The sequence below is a fragment of the Danio aesculapii genome, chromosome 4, assembly GCF_903798145.1.
Source record: "Danio aesculapii chromosome 4, fDanAes4.1, whole genome shotgun sequence".
Classification (NCBI taxonomy): Eukaryota; Metazoa; Chordata; class Actinopteri; order Cypriniformes; family Danionidae; genus Danio; species Danio aesculapii.
Window position 1 is genome coordinate 46,191,299 of NC_079438.1, and position 19,848 is coordinate 46,211,146.

General features: G+C 35.4%; 1 protein-coding gene across 10 annotated transcripts in view; it reads left to right on the forward strand.

Annotated features, from left to right (window-relative positions):
• Positions 1–19,848, forward strand: part of grip1 (glutamate receptor interacting protein 1) — a 351,292-nt gene that overhangs the window by 219,564 nt on the left and 111,880 nt on the right. For 9 of the 10 annotated variants that reach the window (XM_056455827.1, XM_056455822.1, XM_056455825.1 and 6 more), the window contains exon 2: positions 17,193–17,273. The exons of the other annotated variant lie outside the window; for it this stretch is intronic. In XM_056455827.1, coding sequence (XP_056311802.1) covers positions 17,193–17,273 — 81 coding nt within the window. The remainder of the gene's footprint in view (positions 1–17,192; positions 17,274–19,848) is intronic. 10 annotated transcript variants of the gene reach the window in all.

The window sequence follows — 19,848 nt, forward strand, 5'->3', positions numbered from 1 at the left end:
TAGAAGATCTCACAATGAGAGAGAGGGAAGGATTTGAACTTGCGATATCTTTACAGCTCTATTCAATTAACCTAACAAATGTAATGCTTAGAACATTACTGTGCCACTTGTGATCTGTTCTCTTGCTCATTCACTCTCGTCGCCATGATTTTCGGCTATTTTAACTATTTTTGGGGGATCATGGAGCCACTATGAATATGTGGGAGACTCGCGGAGCTGACGGGAGGGGTCATAAGGTTGAATGAGACACTAGATAGGGGCGATTGCTTCACTCGTGTTACAGCGCTTCACTTGAACACTGGAAATACAATGGTTGCACTCACGCAAGTTGTGCCGTATAAACATGTCGCACCACATCTGTATATCGACCTTTTTCTTCATTGCTGCATGGAGGGCACCATAGTGACCAGCGGCTTCCAGAAGGGTGCTTAGAACTTCTGTTAAGAATTGTCATCAGCCAGAGCAGCATTTCTCAACTGGGTGTCAATATTGTTTTGAGGGGCTTACAGAGTGTTTTTGGGATGCAAAAGAAAAAAGATTTGCGTGTTAAAGCCGTTATACTTATGTCAGATGAGGTTCAAGTGCAAGAAAAAAACTTTCTCCTCATTCAGTGTCTGACATCAGATCAGATGCTGAAATACAGCGGCATCGTTTCCGACCAAAAATTGCCAATGGGGTATATGCCGAAGCATGCTAATAGGACTTTTAATTTGCCAGTAACCTGGGTTAATCGTTTCCGGTGAAGCAAATTCGGCGCGTTTAAAGTCTGTTTTCTTTAAAAATTAGCGATCTCCACTGGATGAGGGATATCAGATATAAAGTGGGTCTCAGATTGTACAAGAAGCACTGCATTAAATTACATTTTCTCCGCCACATCTTTTTAATTTGAGCATTTATTTTACCCCAGTATAATCAATGGAGCTTCTGCGCTAGCCTGCCGATTCTAACGGGTGTGTGCGAGCAAACGGATTTTTGTCTCGTTTTACGCTTGAGCAACTAAATGAATGCCAAAGTCTGTTGAACTGATTGTATTTGAATTACATTACAACATCGATGCTGTAAAACGAACCGTATAAAATGTAAAAAAAACTCACAATAACAGGTCACCAGAAGTTTATCAGTATGGGGAAAACACTAGCTCGGCATATACCCTATAAAAGTACGTTACTGATACTATTCTGGCTGATTTGCATGTTGATTCTAATCTGGAGCCATTGGTTTCATTTAGTTGGTTTGTATTGTGTAGTATTCCACAGTATGTGTTTTTCTGTCATTTTAAAATGCCATTTTATTTTCAAACGTGTGTCAAACATTACATTTGTTTGGCTTGGTTATATATTTAAAAGAAAGAGAAAATGTTGACTTTAGCGATGGTGAGGCTTTATTTAAACGGCACAAGATGCCGTCTGACAATGAGGGAAAAATACCTCACAGCAGTCGTTTTCCATCCCATTAGATTGTGTTTATTTAATAATCTCTCAACGAGGTGGTGCTGATCGACAGCAGTATTAGTTCAAATACATTAAAAGCAAGTAAAATAGAATAAAACTATCATTTCAAAGCTGTCCAAATGTGACTCTTTATACAAATCAGCTGCTGACCGGAAGTTCGAAGCATCCGCCTTGCGCGTCACAAAAAGCATAATTGGTAATTTTGCGTTCTAAGAAAAAGGTCTATATTATAGCTGTTGTGATGCGAGCGCATCAATTGCTCACGCCCCCATGCATCATTTACCTCATCACGTGTTGTGGCTGCTGTAGGTTATGTATAATATACAGGAGCGCATGTGCGTCTTCCTCTGCTTGTAAACTCATAAACAAACCCCGGTTTATGAGATCGACCAGATTGGCGAGTATCGATCGAGTCATTAAATGTGATTATCGGCTGATACCGATCTCCAGCTGATCGATCAGAGCATCCCTACTGTCTACTCTTAGAAAATAAAAAAACAATGCCACTAAACACACTAGGCTAGTCTTGTTTAAATTGAATAATTATTAAACAATAATCACAGCATTCCCAATACATTTTACATTAGCTATAGACTGTAATGAGTGAATTAATTTATGTATTACGAAAAATTTTTGACTTTTTCTTAATATTTTTTTTGGAAAATACATTTTAGTGGAACATTTTGTCTCAATTTTTGTTGTAAACTTGGTAAAATAATGACAATAAAAACGACAATAAAGGTATTTATATTCTAATTTTAATTATAGGTAAATTTTATTTAATTGAATTACATTTTCTGAGTGCTCAAGGAAGACCAGAATTGATTGCTTTAAAATATGAATACATGACATGAAAAACCACCCCTGTGTTTTTCTACATTTGCATTGTGATTTTTAATTGCTTTGGTTCAATAGGCTGGAAAAATCAGTCCAAGACTGGAGAGAGATAAGTTGCTGTGTGATACTGCTTATTTCTTTCTCATTTATCTTCTGAGGCTCTTTATTTGGCTGCCCATCTGTATCAACCTACTCTGAGATGATCTGCTGCTTTGGGTTCAGTTTGGTCAGTAATGAGCTCAGTGATGGAGCCTGGGTCAGTGTGAGAAACGGACGGTTAGAATGTGTGTTGCGGCACCAGCTGCAGCTCCAGAGGTGAAAGATTACATAAGCTGCTTTGCCAGACGTTCCTGCTGTGGAGGAACAGCAGCAGTTGCTGACCGGAGGATGACTTATAGCCTTGATGTCTGCACACTTCTGAACATTAACTACATGCATGTCATCCAATGCAGCAGTGAAGTCAGAAGTCAATACTCACATGTGTGTTCAATGATCCGACCTCAGGTGCTCAGTTGAGATGCATTAACGCTTCACCTGGCATTAACATGCGATCGAATGCATCACTTCTGACCACTTGTGTTTGGATGTCGTTTTTTTTTTTTTTTGCAGTGAAGTATGAATTACTTGAATGGATAGGGCCAATAGAGTCTATGTTGCTGCATTCAACTACAATTAGTGTTTAAACTATGAAATTCAATCAAATTTGATTCAGTCAAAATCTGTATTTATTATCACCCACTTATGATCAGGTTGATTTCATACATATATATTTTTAGAAATTATAAAAAAAAAATCTAAATACCTTTGCAACTACTTGCCAACTAACTCCCATTTAAGTATACTGCAAGTATTAGTAGGCTAAGTTATTAGGTTACTGGGTTATTACAATAAGTAATAAGAGGCAACAGTGCTAACCACTGGGCCACCGTGTCACACATCTAGAAAAAGGAGGAGGGGTAGGGGTGGAAGGGGGGATTCTTCAAATCGAAGATGGCTGTTATATGATATTTAGGGTTTTTATAGCGGCTTTGGAATCATCTGATGGTGAATCATAAACTGAATAATGCGGGACCAGCCGCAAACAATTATAAGCACGTGATCCTCTCGAAATAAGTTTATATTTAAGCGTCACAAAGTGTTAGCAGATATTAAAGGTGCAGTAGGTGATTGTCTTCAGAAACATTTGTTGTTGTGCTGGTTGAAAGTCTCTTCACATTCCAATAGTAATGATTAAAGTAAATGATCTAAATATATTTATATGTATTTTTATATTCTGGGTAGGGCATAAAACTAAAAAATGTTCATCCAGTTAAATATTGTCAGGCAGACAATTTGCATAATTTTGATAAGTAGACCAAATTGTCTGTCAACTAATGTAGATTTGTACATCTGCGCATCGGTTTATGCAGATCTGTGCAGGCATGCCACTCGCTCATGTGCACACAAGACATGAGATCACAGCGGTAAAATCAAATGCTGAATTAAAGCTTTTTTTCCGGAATGGAGTTAGTTTTGCACACTGGAGGAGGATGAACCATGGCTGAAGGATTTCTGTTAGACCGGTAATGAATGTTATGTTTTAAATGTATTTCAGTCACACAAAGCTGATGTAGATTGTGTTGTATTATGAATGGGTTATATGTACAGTACGGAAGTGTTGTTCAGCCACTGAAATCTTCCAGTGAAAGATTGATGTGACTATTTTCAGTTTCATAAAGGACCTTTTACAGCATCGATAATGTAGATTTAAAAAAAAAAAAAATTATTTTTTTATTTATTTTTTTATTTTGTTTAACAGCAAAACATCAGTAAATAGCGCTATTCCACCTAGCCTGCTTTACTGCGCTGAAGTTGCTTTTATATGTACACTGGGTCATGTTTGAACAATGACTGTCTGTGACATGGTCCCTATATTATTTACCATGCTACTTTAAATATTCAGTCTGAAATAGCATGCAAGTATTTTTAGGTATTAGTGTAATGCACACCGCTGGCCAACCACTAACTAACTGTCATCTTTAAGTTGCACGTGTTTGTTGCTGTTTCAGGAGGCATGGCTTTGGACGGCTGGCGAGGGTCTGTGTTTTTAAAGATATGCTAATCGGTTAGCAATTTGGTAGATCACCTACTGCACCTTTAAATAGAATTTACAGAAACTCACTTACACAATTCACAGCACACATGCAGATGCCAACAAATGTGGACTGTCATAAGATTAACAAGATACTGCCATTTACACTTGTGCATTTTTGTGTTTTAAAACACTTTTAGAAAATGTGGAAAACCCAGTTTTAATTAAGAAATGCTAGTGTTTTGTTTCAGAATAGACAGAAAATGAAGGTACAGCTGTCCACATCTGATGTTTCTCATTCAATATGAACATTACATATATTGTTGGTGCAGTGTGAATTCAGATAGGTGAAAATGACACAAAATGTTGTATTGCTATTGTTGTTTTGGTTGTAAAGTACTGTAGACCTACTGAGCGTTTCAAAACACTGCACCTTTGTAGTTTACCTTATCTTGTACACAGAGATGGGTTTCACAAATGTTGAATTTTAGCATATTTAAGCCACTCGTCATGTTTACTGTTGTTATGTTAATGTAATTAACCCATTTAAAACGCATCTCCCCCTACTTGGAGAACCTTTTAGCCAGTGCAAAAATTCCTCTGATGGTCTGAAAACTACTTGGTTAAGACTCTGTCAGAGGATCCAAAGTCTTTGCTCTACTACATATCTTTGTTGTTTTTTTTCCTCCCTGAGAAACTGCCCTCATCCCAACTATAGTTCCACCTCATGTGAACCATCGGTGCTTGAGTGTGACATGAGCTGACTGCTCAGGCCACCCGTGTTAAAATTTCGGGGCTTTTAATCCCAGGTTGTCCCGCCTCTCCACTTAGAATATGGACAGACACTCGTCCACTATGCCCAGGAGGATCTTGGGATAGTTGCTCCCTTTCTGTATGATGTAGTTTTACTCTCCGACTCAGGATGGGTGGGCTTTATGTCATCCCACTTTACACAGTCTGAGATCACAGCTAAAAATAACAGAGCCATTGCTTCGCTCTTTCTTAAGCTAGCTGCAAGCTTGTGTTTCTGCACAAAAATCCAGTAGTTCCTACTTGGGACAGTTGGAATTCTTATTTTCACCCTTGTTCCAGATGATATGCATCTCAACAATGGTGAAGACATGTTGTTTGCTTGCACCATGTAGGAAAGGCCTTGCCATTTGTGCTGCAAATGATTTAGTCTACCGGTGAAAAGGGAAGCCTGTCAAGCCAGCAATTTACAAAAGTTCGCAATCCTTTAGGATGCTTTTAGGAAGTGTTCCTGTACCTTGCTTTCATGCCCGCCAACTCCTCAAATGAATGTACGTGTATGCATGAGCGAGCTTGCTGTGACCTGACAGGATGACGGCCGCTTTGCTTGCATCTCTCATCTTGTCCCATTCTCTCTCTCTCTTTCTATCTCTCTCTCTCTCTCTCTCTCTTTCTGCCATGCACAAATCTACTCTCGTTTCCATTTTCCATGCACAGTAAGACCGAATTTTCTTGTCTCGCCTCAGTCTGTGCTAATGCCTGGCGCCTTGAGACCCAAGGTTTTATTCATTTATTCATTTCCCCACCTGCCTCGTCATTCCTGCGTCTTCAACCAACCTGGACCGTCGCCTGTGGGATGAAGCAAGTGGACTTGTTGATCTCTTTTTCTAATGGTTTTCAACTTTGGGTTTGCGGCGTCTTTAATCGAGAGTGCATAAGTGCCCTGAGGTTTTTCTTTGAATACAGAGGGAAAAAGTAAAATGTTGTGCCATCATCAGCACTTTTAGTACGCCCACTGCCGGAGAAGCTACCGGTGCACTCATGCGAACAATGTCTGTGTGTGCGATTGAGCGGGTTTGTGTGGACATTTTCATGTGCCGTTTGAAGATCTCAGACTCTGCTAGTCTTGGTTTCCAGTGGGCGAGGTGGTTTTCTGGAGACCCCTGGGTGTAGCGCATTAACCCAATGGCGTTTGCGTGTGGTGGCAGCAGAGCTTTCCGCAGTGACGTCGGTGAGTGTCGTTGTGGATGTTTGGAAGTGAGTGACTGGATGCCAAAAATAAGCTTCGGCTAATACGGATAATTAATATCCCACTGTGCGGCTTTGTTTTCTGTAAACGGCTAAATCTGTCTGAATAGAAATGGGATTTTGCTGAGAAAATTGCTTAAATGTGGAAATTGTGCATGTACTTTTTTTTTAAACCTAAGATCTGACGAGTCTGTTCATTTTTTTTATTCTCTGGAGGTCTTTGAACCAGAAATGAATAAAGGAGTCATTCTGCTGTCTGGTCAGGCCTGAATGTCATCTGCATAATAATGTGTGACTGATCTGATAGACGCGGTGGAATCAGCTGATTGGTTGGCTGGCTGAGCTTTTGTGATGTTTGATTGGTTTGTCCCCAGACTGTTCTCACCTGGCCCCCAGACTGTTATGCTGCTTGACAGGCTGCTAAACAGTTAATATTCTTCTGCCTAGGGTGAAGCAAAATACATTTAAACATTTTAGCATGATGCTTGCCAGTGTGTGTATAATGTAACGAGGTTATAAAAGTCCATCATTACAAGTGTGCATATCATGTTATTGTGAATGATAAACTCATGCATTATTGTATTTTTGACACTACTTATATAAAGGTTCGTTCAAAACCCTAAATGTGATCAATATTAGCGATTCTAGCTGTAATATATATATTTGAATATATTTCTCATTATTTCCAGCTTATTAGATATGGCTAAACTTTATTAAGCATTATAACATGAATTTCATTATAAACTATAGAATTTTATTGTATTATTTGTGGAATATCTTTGATTTATTTTTGTAACTTATGATATCATTTGTTTATTATAAATCAGGGATGCATAATATATCATTTCAGCATTGATATGACTGTGCAAAGCTGCAATAGTCACATTTTAGGATCTGGAATAATATAACATGACCTAATAGGTTCCAATAGTTTTAATTTGATGTGTTTTAGGGCTTGTGACAGTAATGTAAACCATTTGGGCACAAAAATTATTAAGTTTGCAGTAAAGATTAATTGCTTATTTATAAAATGAAGAGGATACTGTGTTATTTTACATTTTAATATTGCGATTAATCAGAATCAGTTTTATTGCCAAGTGTGCTTCACACACACAAGGAATTTGTTTTGGCTGCAGAAGCTTCCAGTGTACACAAAGTGACAAGTGCAACACAAAATAAATATGAAAAAATACGATAAACATTTAACAGAGATGCAGTTAGTCAAAAAGCTCTGGATGGTAAACTGTATGTACGGATTTGTTATAAATATACAGGTTATAAGGTGCTGTGTACAAATGCGTATGAGAAAGTATTGCATTGTATATTGTTATACGTATATGCTGTTAGACTTCACAGAAAGCAACAAAGCGATGTTTATTTCATTTCTTATATTTGTTGTATATTTTTATATCCTTTTATGTAGGTGCACTTCCCTACAAAATCATCCCAATCAATGTAAAGAATTATAAATGATTTCCAAATAGTTACTCAAGTCATTGTCAATGTGAAATTATATTGCAGAAATACTAAATATCGCAATGTCAGTTTTTTCCAATGTCATGCAGCCCTATTATAAATGAATAAACATTTAAAATTACATTATTACATTAATTACATTAAACCATAACCCTGGACTATGAAGTCTTATGTTGCATGGGTGTATTATTGGAAGCAGTCAAAAATACATTGTATGAGTCTATATTTTTTATTTAAATCATTAGAATACTCAGTATAGTTCATGTTTCATGAAGATATGTATACAGTTCCTTATTTAAATAAGTAATGTACATTGATAAGCATTATTCAATCCAGTAAAGAATTAAATACATTTTTTCTCAATATTTAGATTAGGGCTAATATTAGAAAAATCTGAAATTGGGATATTTGTTTTTCTGCAATATATATTGCCATAAGCTGTATCTATATGCAACTGAAGTCAGAATTATTAGCCCTCCTTTGATTTATTTATTATTTTTCTTTTTTTAAATACTTCCCAAATTGTTTAACAGAGCAAGGAAATTTTCACAGCATGTCTGATAATATTTGTTCCTCTGGAGAAAGTCTTATTTGTTTTATTTTGGCTAGAATAAAAGAAGTTTTAATTTTTTTAAAAACCATTTTAAGGTCAAAATTATTAGCCCCTTCAAATTATATATTTTTTTCGATAGTCTTCAGAACAAACCATCGTTTAACAATAACTTGCCTAATTACCCTATCCTGCCTAATTAACCTAGTTAAGCCTTTAAATGTCACTTTAAGCTATATAGAAGTGTCTTGAAAAATATCTAGTCAAATATTATTTACTGTCATCATGGTAAGGATAAAATAATAGTTTTAATAACTCATTTCTAATAACTGTTTATGTTTAGAAACGTTTTAAAAACATCTTCTCTCCTTTAAACAGAAATTTTGGGGGGGTGGAAATTTTGACTATTTGGAAAGAATTTTTGTTCACACTTTATTTTAAGGTTCAATTCTCACTTTTAGCAAACAATTATGACTTTTGCTTCAATAAACTCCCAATTTGCTCCTATTATGAAAGTAGTTTAGGTATTGTGCAGGATTAGGGATGTAGAATAAGATCATACAGAATATGTAGTATAAAAGTACTAATAAGCAGCCAATATCTCTATAAACATGCAAGCAACTAATTAATAGTGAGAATTGATTTAAAGTGTTACCAAAAGTATTAAGTTGTAATTGGTAGGTAATAGGTAGGGCAACAAATCATGCATAAAATGCAATAAACAAACTACAAGCATAGATAAATGAAACAAAGCAAAGATAAAAGTAAAATAAACAGTGCTCGCTTTATGGTTATGTACATGTAAATGTAAAGAAATTACACTGCAAGCAACTCAACATTGCATATCTATGCGATGTGACTATTGTGGACGCACACATTGTGATACAGATGCTGAAACAATATATTGTGCAGCCCTAATTTAGATTGTTTAACCTCAGAATCCAGATTTCCAGATGCAACTAGTTGAAGTTGCCCCATCATAACTAACTCAAACATAAGTGGAAACCTTACTTCTTTCAAAAAATGAACCCTTATGACTGGTTTTGTTGTCCGAGGGCACTTATTTAATATTTTCAATTCCAGATATTTAATTTGTAATCTCTCGTTTTTGTTTACTTGGGTTTTGTGCTAATTGTATTCATTTATTGGCATCATGATTGTGCACTACATAAGATTTACATCATGTTTGTTTAATTGCAGAATTCCAGATATCCCTGTAACTGTACAAATAATAGTACAAATGTCCATCATGTGCATTTGTGGAGATTTGAGTTTTGCACAAAGACTTGCCTTCCTGCTGGTCTACATTAATTTCGTCAGTGTGCATGTCTCTCTGTGTAGATGCAGTCTGTGTGTGTATGTGTGTACGCGTGTGATGTGCAGATCACAAGCACTGAGGCTTTAATTTGGATGGCTGTTTTGTGATGGTGAAGCCCAGACAGTCGAGAGCCACTTTGTACAAACACCTTCTGCTCGAATGCCAACATGAGGCTCTCTTTCTCTCGCGCTCATTCATTTTCTTTCTTTCTCTCTCTTTCTATCCCTCTATTTATGCTTGTAACCCAGATTCAGGAACAGAGGCAGAATCACTGAGATCCAGCAGCTTTTCAAACACCACACTTTTTGCTGACAGTGAGATTGATTTGTATCTCAGCCTCCATCATTTGTGCAAGACACTGACAAAACCCAAAACAGGGAATTTAGTTGGAGTGTTTGGTCTGAACCGGTTTATGCATATCTATGCAGCTAACAGCACTTTAATGAGTAGAGAAAAAAAGATGAATCAGCTATTTATGATATTTTCCATATACTGTATTATTTGATTAGTTGTTCTTGTAAACATATAGACAATAGTGAAAATATATTGTAGATATTTTCTAAATCAATTGTGCCATTATCATTTTTAATCAAAATGCAATCACTTGAATTCCTTTGTGAAAGGACAGATGTTTTCCTCTTATTGCTCAAGTACGCGATTTATACACTTCTATCGTTCAGGTATCATAATTTTAATTTTATTTCATTCATATTAATATTTAGTTATTTAATATGTTAAATGTTTTAAGTTTTTGTAATCAAGTTTTTTTAGTTAGTAATACCTCTAAGATAAATATTTGAAAATGATATTACTACATAAATATTACCAACAATCAGTATTAGTAATCAGTTTATTTAGCTTAATTTTATAATTACTTATTTTTATGAGCATTTTAACGACCCTTAATTTGTCAGAAAATTAGAAATGTTTTAAAAATATATATTATAATAATCAACATATTCAAATAATATAACTGTATTACATAATATTTGTAAACTATTCATGTTATTTTACATTAGTTTTAGTTTTTATATCTCTGTATGGTTTTGTATATATGTTTAGTTTTAGTCTTTGTACTCTTTGTCTTAGCTCTGGGAGTTATTAGCTATGCTCTTTCAAGTGTTTGCTGTTTAATATACCTCGTGTTTGTACAGAAAAAATGTATTCTCTTATTTGGCACCAGCACCTTGGGCATGGAATAATTTGCAAAGAGACTTAAAACTTAATAAAATGGTGTCTTTTGGTGAGCATGTGATGGTTTTTGTTGAGAGGACTGAAAAAATGTTATGTGGTGATGTGTGTTTAAAGTAGTTTTACTGTTTAGCTGTCACCTTGGCCAGGTTTCTCTTGTAAAAGAGATTTTAAATCTCAATGAGATTTCCTGGTTGAATAATGATAAAATAAATAAAATAATAAATATTGTTAGTACTTAAAAAATACAAATGCATTGTAAATGTATAAAATAATTAGCATTTATTTTATTAAAGGTTTAGCTGTTGGTAATTTCATGTACCTTTGCATTTGTAGTTGGTTCTAATAATAATTAATGCTGGGCAAACATTGATCGCAATTAATCCAAAATTAAAGTTTGTTCTGACATAATATATATGTGTGTGTTTGTGTTATATATATATATTTATTATCTGTATGTGATACACACACATAATTTGAAACAAAACTATACAAAACAATTTTGTTATATATTTTAATGTATATATAATATGTATCATACACACATATTTTTTATATGTAAATATAACTAAACCTTTTCTCAAATATATGCATGTGAATTTTTATATATACACAATAAATAGACAGTACACACATATATTACATTACCTTATTTATTAATCTGGGGTCACCACAGCGGAATGAACCGCCAACTTATCCAGCATATGTTTTATGCATCAGATGCCCTTCCACCCGCAACCCATCACTGGAAAACACCCATACACTCCCATTCACACATGTACACTACAAACAATTATGCCTACCCAATTCACCTATAGCATGTCTTTGGACTTGTGGGGGACACCGGAGGAAACCCACTCGAACACGGGGGAAGATGCAAACTCCACACAGAAATGGAAACTGACCTAGCCGAAGCTCAAACCAGTGACATTCTTGCTGTGAAGTGATTGTTCTACCCACTGTGCCACGTAGCACCCTATATTATATTATATTATATTATATTATATTATATTATATTATATTATATTATATTATATTATATTATATTATATTATATTATATTATATTATATTATATTATATTATATTATATTATATTACATTTTATTATATGTCAAGATAAACTTTTATTTTGAATGTGATTAATTGCAATAAATTTATCCCAGCACTAATATCAATACATAGTTTTTGACCCAAACTTGACATACAGTCTTGATCCACGGAAAAAGCACTAGTCTGAAAACACTCCACAATTCACTAGGGACGCCATATTGATAAAGACATGTATTATATAATGACTAAAAGCAGCAGCATGTCATTCTGTGAAGCACTGAAGCCTCGGGCTGCTGTGTGGAAAACACCCTCATGCTGGTTTACACGTCTGTATCCTCAATGTTCAACCTAACGCTTGCAAAGCTCTGTTTTGCATATCGCTGATGGATTATTCTTGCTTTTCACCGCATGAAAACAAATAAATCCTCTCCCACACTCCTGATTTTTCCGAAATAGCGGAAGGCGCGTTTGAAACCTGTGATCAGATTAGCGAAATAAAGGTAAACTTCATCCCATGATGCCTTGGGCTCAGAACCTGTGGCAAATTCAGAGAAATGTGATTCCTGGATGTGGCGATAATCCATTTAGTGACCTGTGTGCTACTCTGGTCATCACTAAAAGGCTGAATGAAGCGTCTGTGGAGCTGCGGCTGATGTCAGCTTCATACACACTGTGGGCTTACAGTCCTATGCATTTTAAATGAGCGTCTGCTTGTTTTCTGGAGATATTTGAGCAGTGGCTTGTTCTCAATGCCAGTCATAGCCTCTTTTTAAAGTAACATTTACTGCCTTGAATTATTCAATCAAATTAACTTTAGAAGTCATTATGACTAGTATGATAACAAACTGAAATTAAATCTGGTATAACTTTAATAACAAACAGCATTCATTAGAAGAGAATGTATCAGCATGACCTTTATTATGGGTAGAAATGGAGATGTTTTGTCAGCATTAAAGGTCCCATGGAATTAAAATAAAGTGTTTTAGATGTTAGTATCAGTATTGTTAGTTTTTAAGATATCTCTAAGCTAGTGTGCTCTAAAACATTGACAAAATTCACATTTAGAAGATATAAAACTGATATAAACATGTAAAGCTTGTAGTTTGTCACTTTCAACTAAATGGTTTTATTCACGTCACCTCATTCTTCAGTTTCTCATCAAATCATAACCATCGAATCAAATGCTCTCTAGTATCTGACATGCCCCGCCCCCTTCAAGACGCTTCTTATTTGCTTTTCATTTGATACACTTGAGCTCAACCACTTTCACTGGCAGAGCAGTGATGAAACAAAACACTATTGGCTACACTTTGTCCCACCCTCTCTTAATCTTTCAGTTGACGTTCCGTCAAACATCAAATAAAAATGTATATTTTAAAGCACTTCATGGGACTTTTAATTGGATGGTATTGTATTTAATTGTGTTAAAAGACAACCAAGTTAAATGCAATATTATAGCAATAGAAAACCAGACATAATTAAAAGGTAACTGTGTTATCTTATTTTTGGTTTAAGCTATAATAAAAGATTAATTGAACTTTAATTGTCTTAAATAATGTTTTCATATAATATCAGCTCAATATAAACATCTTTCTTATTCTAATCTCAAAATGAAAATGCATTTATTCATTCCAATAGTATCTGGATGCAGCCTTTATGATGCAAGCTGAGATTGCATCGCTCAGGGAAGTGTTCATAGGACAGAGAAAAAAGTCATATACACAGAGGATGGTTTGACTGAGTAAATTATGAGGTAATTTTCATTTTTGGTGAACTGTTCCTTTAAATCTCACTACATGTTTATTAAGCAGGAATGTTCTTTCCATAATTCCAGCTCCGTCTACTGTGCTACAGAAAAAAATCATTCTTTAATTTCTCATAGCACCGTGGCTTTAGTGAAGAGGGCATTCATTAATTTAGCAATTTAGTGTTTGATTTGATGCAGAAATGCCCCAGGAGTTGCTGTTAACTGACTGAAGAAAATGGAGAAGACTTATTTCTCATTCCCTGTGGTCTTCAGAAGGTTCCTCTTATTTTTGACCTCCCCTCATTTCCATGAAATGACTTATTAATGAAGAGGGTATTTTTAATTCAGGCTGATTCAAAGCTTTTTTTCGAGGAAAGCAAGGGATGGGCTTTTAAATTCATTCAGGGCTTTCTTGTGTCCATTCCATTGACCACAGTAAAATCAAACTGCCCATGACGGATCATCAAGAATAAACTGCTCAATCCAATCTCTAGTGAGACAGACAAAAAAAAACTCTTGCAGATTAATATTTGTCTCATTAATAGAGACCCACTGTAGAATATAACTGTATTTCAGAACTAGAAATTGCCATCATTTACTCACACTTCAATTGACAAACCTGTTTGAGTATCTTTCTTCTGTTGAACACAAAATAAATAACATGAAACATGATGAAAATCATTAACCATTGACTTCCATAGTAGTCCATAGAATATTTGCTTTCAATTCAACAGAATTCATAAAGGTTTAAATCCTCTTCAAGTTGATTAAATTGTTTAATGCTTTAAATTGCAAATATTTCATTACATATTATTAATTGTAGATTAGATATTAATCTAAGTAACAAGTATAGACAATATATGAAGAGTTCAGATGCAAAAACCTCTAAATGCCCTCTGAAATGTTCACCGAAAATGAGCATTTTTTTCAGCATTCTAACTTTATTCAGTTATTTCACTTGAAAGTCAATAAAATAACTTATTAGTCACTATAAAAGTACAATTACGGATCCTACATATAGGAGTTGGAGAAAAATGATCATTTTAGAAGAAAATATCAAATGTCTTTTAGAGGTTTTTGCATCTAAACTCTTCATATATACATATTTACACTAAAATTGTATGACAGATATGTTATGACTAGTTATGACATAAAAATAACTTATTAAACACATCAAAACTTTTAGTTGTGTTCAACCTTATGTTTTAAGTGATGACTTGTAAGGGCTCAACTTAGTTTTAAATCAGACGACAGAAGCAATTCAAATTACTAACAGAACATAAAGTCCCAGTTACTGCATGCATAAAAGCCAAAACAAGGATTTATCAGAATAGATCAATACAGAATAGGGAGTTTAGTAGTATTTTCTTGAAAATAGATAAAGAATCTGCTCTGGTCTATTTGCTGGCTTATTAGGTATGACTATTTACATATTACTTACATACAACTTAAAAGGATAGTTCACCCAAAAATTAAATCTATCACGATTTACTTGTACTTGTTTACTTGTTCAGAACCTATTTAAACCTGTTGAACAACAAATAAGATATTTTGAAGAATGCTGGTTTCGGTTACCCATTGATTTCCATAGTATTTCTTTCCTACTCTGGATGTAAATGAATACCAGCAACCAGCATTCATCTTCTTAAAATGTCTTCTTTTGTGTTCAGTCGAAGAAAGAAACCCATAAAGGTTTAAAAGAGTAGATGGTGAGGTAATTATTTGTTTAGGAGAACTATTTGTTTAACTCCACTCTGAATTTAATGCTTTAACACTTAATATCAAAGAGTTTGTTTAACATGACAAGACTAATAGTGTGCACTATAACTAATTTCAACATGATGCGCTCCACTTATGTTCATAAATGACGGTATACAGAGTGCTTAAAATTGCCATCTTTTCCTTGCTCTACAAATTTCCACGGGTCTCTTAGGCGCCTCCACATATGTGTAATTTCCCATGGAGACTCGCTGAGCTTTGCTACCGCAGTCAAAGTAAACAGTGCTCAGTGCGCCGTCCTGCTGTTCTTTAAGAGCTCCATTATGACCAGGCTCCTGCTGATTTTGCGCAGTTTTCCATGCCTGTAAATGTGAGCCCACAATCAGATGGCCACAGCGGGAGCCGCTCGCTGTATATCGCAGAGGTGAAGACTGTGATCGGTTGCTGAAAGCATCTGTGTGCATTTTTATGAACTTTGAGAGTGTAGGACTGGAGATTGATTCAGATGTCCTGATTCAATTAGTTTTGCAGTGCACAAGCTCTCAATTTGATTTGATTCTTTTTTGTCCCAAATTTGATTCTCGATTAGAGTCGGTGAAAAATGTAGATTTAATACAAATGCTATTGATATTTCTAAAAACGATCAGTGAAGACTTAATTTCAGGTGCATGGGTACAATAAAACTGAACCAATCTCTATATCAGATGAATAGAATACGTAGTCATAATATAAAATATAGTAGTGTATTTTAAAACTCAAAGACTCTGGGGATCCCTACTTTATATATTTATAGCTAGATCCACACAAAACAAATAGATATAATATATATTCAAAGGTTTTTGTTTTTTTTTTTGACAATTTTTGCCTGTTATTTTCATAGGACAGTAGTCAGACAAGAAGCAAAATTGGAGAGGGAGGGATTGGCATGCGAATGGGAAAGTTCCATCAGCCAGCATGCGAATTTAGGACATCCGAAGCTGTGCCTACATGTCTGTGCACTGCTCATGATGCTATCAGTGTCAAAAGATATTCACAGTCTCTTAATAGATAAATGAACTTCGACATTAGGACTTAATCTTTTGTTCTTCCATTAATATTAATGGCGCAAACAGTGTATTATTAAACTGCAGTTGCTTAAAGGCATACACATATAATCGATTGGAATGGCTTCTACTTTAAACTGGGCTGATTGAGCATTTCAACATCGTTCAAGTTGAAATAAGCCTAATGAAAGTCTTTCTGCCTGATTCTTCTGTGTTTCTTCTGACACAGAAAGGCTTCTCAATCTCTTTTACGTTATTTTTAATGCCTCATCAAGCATGTTGCACTCTTTCTTTGCGATCATCCATGTATCTTTGCTGCTTTGATGAATATTCTGTAAGCAGCACTGCACTGCACAGATATCTTTACAGATAAATTATGTGGAAAATATGATGAGGTGCATCTGCAGCCCTCGTTTAAAAAAATACAGGATACATAATGTAGCAAAAATATGCATGACTTTTGAGAATCAATATTGAATCTGCCTCTTTTAAAAAAAAAAAGATTACCCACCCTTTTTTAGTACAGCATGTGTGTGAAGATCCGCTGGCTTCAGATTGAAATGATTGTTGTTGAAGGCTGTGGCTCTTTGAGAGTGTGTTGGCCATTGTAATAGCTGTGTGTAAAAGATAGCTGCCATTTCAGCCTGCCTTCTGCGTCTTTGTGTACATGTTGCTTGCATGTACAAAAAGGGACAAGGTTTTGCTAATGTGTGGTTTTCAAATGCCTTGTGTTTTTCAGATGAGGGGCCCTACACTAAACACTCCAATCCCTCCAGGCCACCAGATGGCGCTCTGGCCATTAGGAGACAGAGTATTCCAGGTACAAAGCAACAGTGTCTGACCTTCTCACTCCTGTGGTCTTGTCAAATTAAGTAAAGGGATTTATTTGTTGGACAAAAAGATGCTTGAAAAGTGGGAGAGTATTGCAGATGTGCAGTTACTGACAGAGACAGTAGCTACATTTCCATCCGCCTATTTTTATGCGCATTTCAGAAATGCGCATTAAAAAACAGTTGATGGAAACGCCATGATGCGCATAAATTTTGAAAATGCGATAAGAAAAGATGAGCATGATCTACGATGGAAACACTTTAATGAACAAATTCCAGGATGCGCATTAAAAAAGGTCATGTCATTTTGCTTTAAGAGATCATGTGGTGATAAAAATGTGTGTGAATAAACAAACCAGCTGGCTGAGCACATTGTAAAGCATCTGAAATGCTGTTTTGGTCATTCTAACGCCTTAAATATTTCAGTATTAGTGTTATTATATTATTAATTACCTCCAGAATTGTCAAGAGCATCTGTGCTCCGCGTCTGACGCCTTCAAACGCCACCGTGCTTTTATATCCTGTCGGCATCGTCTTCCGAGGCGCAAGTCAATAATTGAATAAGGAAAAGATTGACACAGCTTCTCCTACCGCAGCAAATTCCAATTTTACCGTTGCTATTTGGCACCAGACTCATTGGATGGAAACGCTGCTTTATTCACACATGTTTTATGCGATATTCCAGTTTTGCGCATAAATTTAGTTCGCATTTTTGGATGAAAACATAACTAGTAACTGCTGTTTAAAGCACCCGTCTTTCCAGCTATTGGAGATTAATTCTAGCTTACCTTGCCTTTCCAAAGCTGTGATGCCTAGTTAGTGTATTTACAGTATATGAGTTGTCCCAACAAATATAATAGTGAATGCAGTTTTTTTAGTTAAAAACAACAATTATAGGGGTTTTTCGAGCTTTCCTGAACTGCATTTTTATTTTAGAATATTTATATCATGAGATTAATATAAACAAACTTTACAAAAGTTCAGAATCGATTCAAGAGAAATATCAATACATTTAGAAAATATTAGAATTGATTCAGAATTGATTTGATTTCTTAAACTTTTTTGCCACAGGTTTAGTTTTATCAGTACAATGACACTTATTTTGTTAAAACTTTATTTCTTAATTTATGACTCATTTAATACCTTAATATACAACCGGGAAAATAAGTGTTGAACTCATCATGTTTTTTCCTGGGAATAATATTTCAAATGGAGCTGTTGACATGGAATCGAACCAGAATTCGGTAAAAAAAAAAAATAATAAAATAACAATACAAACTTAAAATAAAACAAAACAAAAAATCCTGAAAAATTAGTTAAACTGAACTACTGAAACCTATTTTATACTCCAATATACTGTAAAAAGGCTTTTTTTGTGATGACAGCTTAAAGATGCCTCTCATATGGAGAATGAAGTCACATTCATTGCTCAGATGTGATTTTTTTTTTTTTTTTTTCACAGACTTCAACAGAGTGTAACAATCTTGATGGTTTTGTGGGTTTCGTCAGTCAAATTTGATCTTTATTTTGTAATTTATATAGGATTCGAGTCAGGTGATTAGTTAGGCCATTCTACAGCTTGGTTTTCTTTCTCTGAAAGCATTTGAGAGTTTCCTTGGCTGTGTTTTGGATCATTGTCTTGCTGAAATGTCCACCCTGGTTTCATCTTCATCAGCCTGATAATGTAGATGTTGGAGTGAAGCAGCTAATATTAAATTACAATGACGAAGGGCAGAGGGTTGCTTAATAACTACTGAGAGATTTCAGCTGCTGTCTGAACTTTCACTACCTGTCTACAGCTCCCTTTCTTCATGTGTTTAATACTTTCTCCCTGCATCATTTCATTTTATTACACAGAATTAAATTTTTAATCTATTTAGATTTGTCTTCTTTGCATATATGGATTTCTTTGGTTGTTGCATACATCTGGGGAAATTTTCAGTCAACAAAACTTTTAGGAATATGTTATTTGAGAAAATGGGGACATGTTCAAAGGTTGACTACTACAAGCAAAAGACTAGTTTTTAATTCAGCGATTAAGTCATATTTATCGACAAGAATGAGAATGTTTATTTAGACTTTCAGTTGGTATTGTCAATACTCCAAACGATCTGCGACTGGTTCTCTGGATATGCGACGGGTTGAACAAACCGTCCGCAGTACTCACTTCTGTTCATTTATGACTTGTTAAACAAACCCAGCGCCCCTTTTGTGTTAGCTGAGATCCGTTTTGAAGCGGTGCTCATTTCTATGCTAGAGGTAAGAAAAAATGTCTCAGAGGGTGTTGAAATAAATTCCCTGTATAATCTCTCAGTACAGAGCTCTAAGCACATCAAACCCATCTTCAGAAGCGGTTAGCGTTTAGCATGACGGCTTTGGGGCCTCGTGCCCACGTTCTGATGTAGCTCACGCCGTAGGCACGGGGCTCTTTGGACTGCTGTATTAAAGCATCCATCTGAAGACAGATTAGGTGCAGGCTGTGGCGCTCCTGCCGAGCTCGCTGTGTTGGTTTTGCGGGTTGAGACTATCTGAGATTGTAGCACGTCTCAATGTTGCCTTAGAAAA